This window comes from Cherax quadricarinatus, chromosome 7, assembly GCF_038502225.1.
Source record: "Cherax quadricarinatus isolate ZL_2023a chromosome 7, ASM3850222v1, whole genome shotgun sequence".
Lineage (NCBI taxonomy): Eukaryota > Metazoa > Arthropoda > Malacostraca > Decapoda > Parastacidae > Cherax > Cherax quadricarinatus.
This window is the reverse complement of record NC_091298.1, coordinates 58748550-58755804: the sequence shown is the minus strand read 5'-3', so window position 1 is coordinate 58755804 and position 7255 is coordinate 58748550. Positions and strand designations below refer to the sequence as shown.

General features: G+C 37.9%; 1 protein-coding gene across 3 annotated transcripts in view; it reads right to left on the bottom strand.

The window, feature by feature from the left end:
- Positions 1-2593: 2593 nt before the first annotated feature.
- LOC128686874 (uncharacterized) overlaps positions 2594-7255 on the bottom strand; it is a 102395-nt gene continuing 97733 nt past the window's right edge. For all 3 annotated transcript variants that reach the window (XM_070082522.1, XM_070082523.1, XM_070082524.1), the window contains exon 21: positions 2594-4976. In XM_070082522.1, coding sequence (XP_069938623.1) covers positions 4776-4976 — 201 coding nt within the window. In that variant the 3' untranslated portion in view covers positions 2594-4775. The remainder of the gene's footprint in view (positions 4977-7255) is intronic.

The following is a 7255-nucleotide window of genomic DNA, read 5'->3' as shown; positions in this document are numbered from 1 at the left end:
CGAAGAGGTATGGGGTAGGTTTAAAAATGTAGTGTTAGAGTGTTCAGCAGAAGTTTGTGGTTACAGGAAAGTGGGTGCAGGAGGGAAGAGGAGCGATTGGTGGAATGATGATGTAAAGAGAGTAGTAAGGGAGAAAAAGTTAGCATATGAGAAGTTTTTACAAAGTAGAAGTGATGCAAGGAGGGAAGAGTATATGGAGAAAAAGAGAGAGGTTAGGAGAGTGGTGAAGCAATGTAAAAAGAGAGCAAATGAGAGAGTGGGTGAGATGTTATCAACAAATTTTGTTGAAAATAAGAAAAAGTTTTGGAGTGAGATTAACAAGTTAAGAAAGCCTAGAGAACAAATGGATTTGTCAGTTAAAAATAGGAGAGGAGAGTTATTAAATGGAGAGTTAGAGGTATTGGGAAGATGGAGGGGAGGGAATATTTTGAGGAACTGTTAAATGTTGATGAAGATAGGGAAGCTGTGATTTCGTGTATAGGGCAAGGAGGAATAACATCTTGTAGGAGTGAGGAAGAGCCAGTTGTGAGTGTGGGGGAAGTTCGTGAGGCAGTAGGTAAAATGAAAGGGGGTAAGGCAGCCGGGATTGATGGGATAAAGATAGAAATGTTAAAAGCAGGTGGGGATATAGTTTTGGAGTGGTTGGTGCAATTATTTAATAAATGTATGGAAGAGGGTAAGGTACCTAGGGACTGGCAGAGAGCATGCATAGTTCCTTTGTATAAAGGCAAAGGGGATAAAAGAGAGTGCAAAAATTATAGGGGGATAAGTCTGTTGAGTATACCTGGTAAAGTGTATGGTAGAGTTATAATTGAAAGAATTAAGAGTAAGACGGAGAATAGGATAGCAGATGAACAAGGAGGCTTTAGGAAAGGTAGGGGGTGTGTGGACCAGGTGTTTACAGTGAAACATATAAGTGAACAGTATTTAGATAAGGCTAAAGAGGTCTTTGTGGCATTTATGGATTTGGAAAAGGTGTATGACAGGGTGGATAGGGGGGCAATGTGGCAGATGTTGCAAGTGTATGGTGTAGGAGGTAGGTTACTGAAAGCAGTGAAGAGTTTTTACGAGGATAGTGAGGCTCAAGTTAGAGTATGTAGGAAAGAGGGAAATTTTTTCCCAGTAAAAGTAGGCCTTAGACAAGGATGTGTGATGTCACCGTGGTTGTTTAATATATTTATAGATGGGGTTGTAAGAGAAGTAAATGCGAGGGTCTTGGCAAGAGGCGTGGAGTTAAAAGATAAAGAATCACACACAAAGTGAGAGTTGTCACAGCTGCTCTTTGCTGATGACACTGTGCTCTTGGGAGATTCTGAAGAGAAGTTGCAGAGATTGGTGGATGAATTTGGTAGGGTGTGCAAAAGAAGAAAATTAAAGGTGAATACAGGAAAGAGTAAGGTTATGAGGATAACAAAAAGATTAGGTGATGAAAGATTGGATATCAGATTGGAGGGAGAGAGTATGGAGGAGGTGAACGTATTCAGATATTTGGGAGTGGACGTGTCAGCGGATGGGTATATGAAAGATGAGGTGAATCATAGAAATGATGAGGGAAAAAGAGTGAGTGGTGCACTTAGGAGTCTGTGGAGACAAAGAACTTTGTCCTTGGAGGCAAAGAGGGGAATTATGAGAGTATAGTTTTACCAACGCTCTTATATGGGTGTGAAGTGTGGGTGATGAATGTTGCAGCGAGGAGAAGGCTAGAGGCAGTGGAGATGTCATGTCTGAGGGCAATGTGTGGTGTGAATATAATGCAGAGAATTCGTAGTTTGGAAGTTAGGAGGAGGTGCGGGATTACCAAAACTGTTGTCCAGAGGGCTGAGGAAGGGTTGTTGAGGTGGTTCGGACATGTAGAGAGAATGGAGCGAAACAGAATGACTTCAAGAGTGTATCAGTCTGTAGTGGAAGGAAGGCGGGGTAGGGGTCGGCCTAGGAAAGGTTGGAGGGAGGGGGTAAAGGAGGTTTTGTGTGCGAGGGGCTTGGACTTCCAGCAGGCATGCGTGAGCGTGTTTGATAGGAGTGAATGGAGACGAATGGTTTTTAATACTTGACGTGCTGTTGGAGTGTGAGCAAAGTAACATTTATGAAGGGATTCAGGGAAACCGGCAGGCCGGACTTGAGTCCTGGAGATGGGAAGTACAGTGCCTGCACTCTGAAGGAGGGGTGTTAATGATGCAGTTTAAAAACTGTAGTGTAAAGCACCCTTCTGGCAAGACAGTGATGGAGTGAATGATGGTGAAAGTTTTTCTTTTTCGGGCCACCCTGCCTTGGTGGGAATCGGCCAGTGTGATAATAATAATAAAAATAATATCTGAGTATTGGTTATCAGGAAGGCTGGAAAAAAGACTACGATAGTAAAATCCTACATTAAGAGTGAGAAACCCAACATCAAGTTAAAAGACATGCACCACAAAGTTACTACCTGTGTCAGAGGAAGTGGAAATAGTTATCGGCCAGAATAAGATTAGCTAGGAAGGGATTTCAGTATTTCCAAATTTCAGGCTAAGAGGCAAAACTGTGTATTTTCTAGGAGTATATTTTTATCAGAAATGGAAATCATAAAATAATAATTAAGGCTTAATAATGAAGAATGTTTTTATCTGCAGTTTATTTAAAAACTTTCGATGCAATTAAACAATTTAGTGTGTATTATTTCACACTGATGTGGCTATGGTACCACAATGTAAGAAATAAAGGCCGAACATGAAATCCTACATCTAAAGAATAAAAAAGTCAATATTAGCTGGAACAGTTCACAAACTGCATCAATAAGACTGAAACTTACAGTGACATTTTGATCCAACTTGGACCATTAACAAGTCACTGTTTCTACTACTACTACCACCACCACCTTATTTCAACCTCTATCTACCACCGTACTATGGCAGCTGCTGTTGCAACCACTACCATCAATACCTCCAGCTCTGCATCACCATAACCCCATATATTCTGGATCCCTTCCCTTCTCGCTTCTCTGTCTGACTTGTTAACAGTCCAAGTTGGATTGAAACATCAACAAAAGTTTCAGTCTCCTCAGTACAGGTTATCTGTTTTGAATCCTACTACTCTTTGTTTAGTCTGTTCTTTAATATACAGAGCATGGTATTAAAAAAAATCATTTGCAGGATGGAGATTCCAACTTGAGTCACATACTGCAGTACACGGTAATTCAGCAGTAAGGAGCAGAGATTTAAAATTTATAAAGTAGCTAATAAAAATTACAAGAAGTTTAGGCAAGTCTTGGTAACTTGGAGGCTATGTAAAACTGAGCCAAGAGAGTAATTGAATCTTAGAAATGTGTAGATATGAACATCAAATGAGCTAACTGAGTAAGAAACCTAACAGTGATTATGGAAAATATTTTATGCAACCCATCCTCCAACTTAAGCAGAGTGCAAGGGGCTTACCAGTGATTTAAACAACTGTGTTTCAAAATGTAAGCTGGTCATTTTATGCAACTTTGTTATCAGCTGTTAACTATACATAAATCTAGATAACTTAGGTTAAGCTAACCTAACATAGAATAACTATTGCATAATTTTTGTTATTATTTAAACTGTGCAGAAATTGACGAATTATAAAAATGAGCATTTTATTAGGAGAGCAGGCTAAGTTATGACTCCAAAGATACAAAACAAAAAAATTACAATAAACTTTGCTATTAATTTCAGTAAGTACACTTTACAGCTTTAATTTCATTGTTCAAATCTAAGAACCCTTCCAGGTGAAATACCTATCTATAGAAAGGGGGAAACAAAAAATAACAATGCTCAAGTAAATTCTCGCAGAAATTTACTTTTTAAAGGCATAATGTGATACAATCTACATAAATCATTCCATTATAAAAAATATATTTTATATACTGATATTCCCTTTTTGTATCCAGTCTTTACTCTAGCTTGAACTGAAAAAATATTAACACAGAAAAATACCTGAAAATTCTTTAAGCATTTGATTTTTGAGTTCAATACTACCTCTGGTGCTCAGTAAGTTTCTTGTTGGTATGTACTTAAAAGACATGGACATGCATAAACACTCATAACACAATATTATCAATAAATGAAATCCCATGCCCTTCACATATTCCAAGTATGAAATCATAGTTGCATGCTCAATAATAATGTATGAAGGCATACATATGCTTTCCAAAATCCATGAAAAAATTTTGCCTAACATATTTGATAACCTGCAAATACTGTATATATTTATGATAAATTTAAGATCTTTATTATTTAAAAAAATATAAAGAGTAATATCACAATACATTGCTTCAGTGGTAGCAAATCCCTATAAATGTGTTACCAGACAAGAGACATGCCTGGTTGATATTCTTTGTGTATATTTCTAACAAAACAAAGTTGAACATAACAAAACCAAACTTTTTGTTCAGTGATTTACACATGTATAGTTTTAACTTGCATTAACAAAAAACTCAAACAATACAATTTCCCTCATTCCAAAATGAGCCTGAAAATCTCACTTTAAAAACAATGTGGCCACAGCAGGAATGTTAAATTTTCTCACTTGCACTGTACCACATACAGCCATCCTACCCTTCTCTCCAGTACTGAAGATATGTCTCAAATGCAGAAGACATTCTCTCTCTCATTTAAAGAGATATGGTCCTCAGATTCATATGGCACTGTATGAATTTCTGCCCTTCCCCTAACTGTAGCGTATGTCTTTTATATTTTACGGATTATTTCCTTATAATTTATTTAGTTTTTGTTGCATGCCCCCTTTTTAAGCTGATCTCCAATGCACGTAGAGAACCGTCAGCGCAAGATATTCAGTTGCCCTCTGTTAGTACCATAAATAAGACCTTGACCAGGGTAAGGAAGCCAGCGAATGCAGTTTAGTGATGTGTGCCGGTGATCATTCATGACTTCAATGTCACGGAGTAGCTGCAACTGTCCTGCTTGCCCTCGTCTATGGAACACTGGGTTGTCACACAATTTGTAAATCTGAGCCACAACCTAATTGGAGATAAAACATAATTTAGAAAATTAAATCTATAGAGAAGAAACAGTGCACATTAATTAAATGGAACTGAGGTGCTGCACAAAATGAATACTGCTTAGTCATATAGTATTCAAGGATAAAATATACATACATGTATCTAATGCCCATCAATGTGCATCATAGCTGTTGATGCTGAGCTTCTTCAAAATGCTGTACTCCCTTAGGATAATTTCTATAAAAAATCCAAACACATTTTCTTCATACATATCTAAATTTTCCTAGGTAGTAGGTTGATAGACAGCAACTGCCCAGGGAGGTGCTACCGTCCTGCCAAGTGAGTGTAAAACAGAAGCCTGTAATTGTTTTACACAATGGTAGGATTGCTGGTGTCTTTTTTCTCTCATTAACATGCAAGGTTTCAGGTACGTCTTGCCATATCTACTTACACTTAGGTCACACTACACATGCATGTACAAGCATATATATACACACACCCCTCAGGATTTTCTTCTATTTCCTTACTAGTTCTTGCTCATTTCCTCTTATCTCCAGGGGAAGTGGAACAGAATTCCTCCTCCATAAGCCTTGCATGCCTTAAGAGGTGACTAAAATACTGGGAACAAGGGGCTAGTAACCCATTCTGTATAAATTACTAAATTTAAAAAGAGAAACTTGCATTTTTCTTTTTAGGTTGCCTTGCCTTGGTGGGATATGTTAGTTTGTTGAAAAAAAAAAAAAAATCTTAAATCCAATACCATGCATAATCTACTTTTTAAAAAAGATTATAAGTCTTACAGTCAACTCTAAATTATCTGAACTTTCACACCTCCTCCTGTAAAAAAAAAAAAAAGTCACCATCTTTATCATGACTTCCCAACACATTTGTGGCCTTTACTATATCTGGACATCATTTATCCAATGTTTCTGATGGGCAACCCAGGAACAGATTTGATTACCCAATGGTTTTTCTGGTTCAATGGCTTTCTCACACTCAAATCTCTCATTGTTCTGGTCATTATTTCTTATCCATGTCAATATTAACCATGCTAGAGTGATATATTGCAGAAGTATGGGCTCTGAGACACTATGAACCCAAAACTTTAACAATATTTGTTAAGCAGATTTAATTTCAGATTGCTAGCAGTGTTTAGTGTCTCATAACCTCTAGGAAAGTAATACTCTGTGAACTGGTAGAGAAGACTACTCCACACTAAATCACATTACTCTCCTCCAAACCTTTCCATGCGAATCTTATTGTGGCTAGCTGGTCCAGTGGCTAACGCGACGGTCTGGAGTTTTGAGAATCTCTGACCGCGGGATCAAACCCCACCCGTGGTATGGTTTCTTTCCATGCTGTCTACCTGTTAATGTCTATCTTGTGTTAACTCAGAGGCTAATGGTGAGAAGTATGACCCTCTGTAGCAAATCGCAGAGGACAACAAAGTTAGCTATGTTGGCTGATAAAAAAAAGTGTGATAAATAATTGATAAATAATACAAAACCAAGATTTTTAGAGAAGGATTAAGAAACAAAGCATTCAGAATAAAAAGTTTCACTATCAAAAATAGTCAGCACAATAAAATACAATTTTTAAAAAATAACTACCTGGAAGTTAACAGGTAGCGCCCGCCCCGTTGGTTCCACCCATAAGAGGGTGTACTAACGAGGTTACCACGAGAAGGTGGGGTCGGACTTGACTACCCTCCACAAAGGTAGGGTAGCCCTTTCCGAGGTGCAGCTTGTTCTCCAACAATAAATTCTTTTTTGAACAGCTTTGCATAGCCTCAACCTCATTGGATTGGTTACAATACTACTGTTATACAAAACAGCAAATATACCCTCCCCAACAGTGATTTAACAGTTCTCAACACCAATAATCACCTCACACCAATACTTCCTCCTAACTCTTATTAACATTCTTCAACACTGATCATCATCTTACACCAATACTTCCCTTCCTACTCTGATCAACATCAGCTTAGTTCAGATCAGTATTTCCTCCCGATTCCAATCAACATTTTTTCTGAGCTGGCCAACATTAGTTTATCTCACACACAAAATACCACCCAATTCTGACTAGAAGTCCCTCCTATTTTCCTGAACAACAAACCTACCCAAGTCTGCAATCTGTAGTTCTTCTTACATCTCCACTATACATGCTATTTTCTTTAACTGTAACTTTTAGTCCATGTATCATCACACACAATCACATCACAATATTTTATGTGAAAGCTAGGTAGAACTTTTTTTTTTTAACAAGTCCGCCGTCTCCCACCGAGGTAGAGTAGCCCAA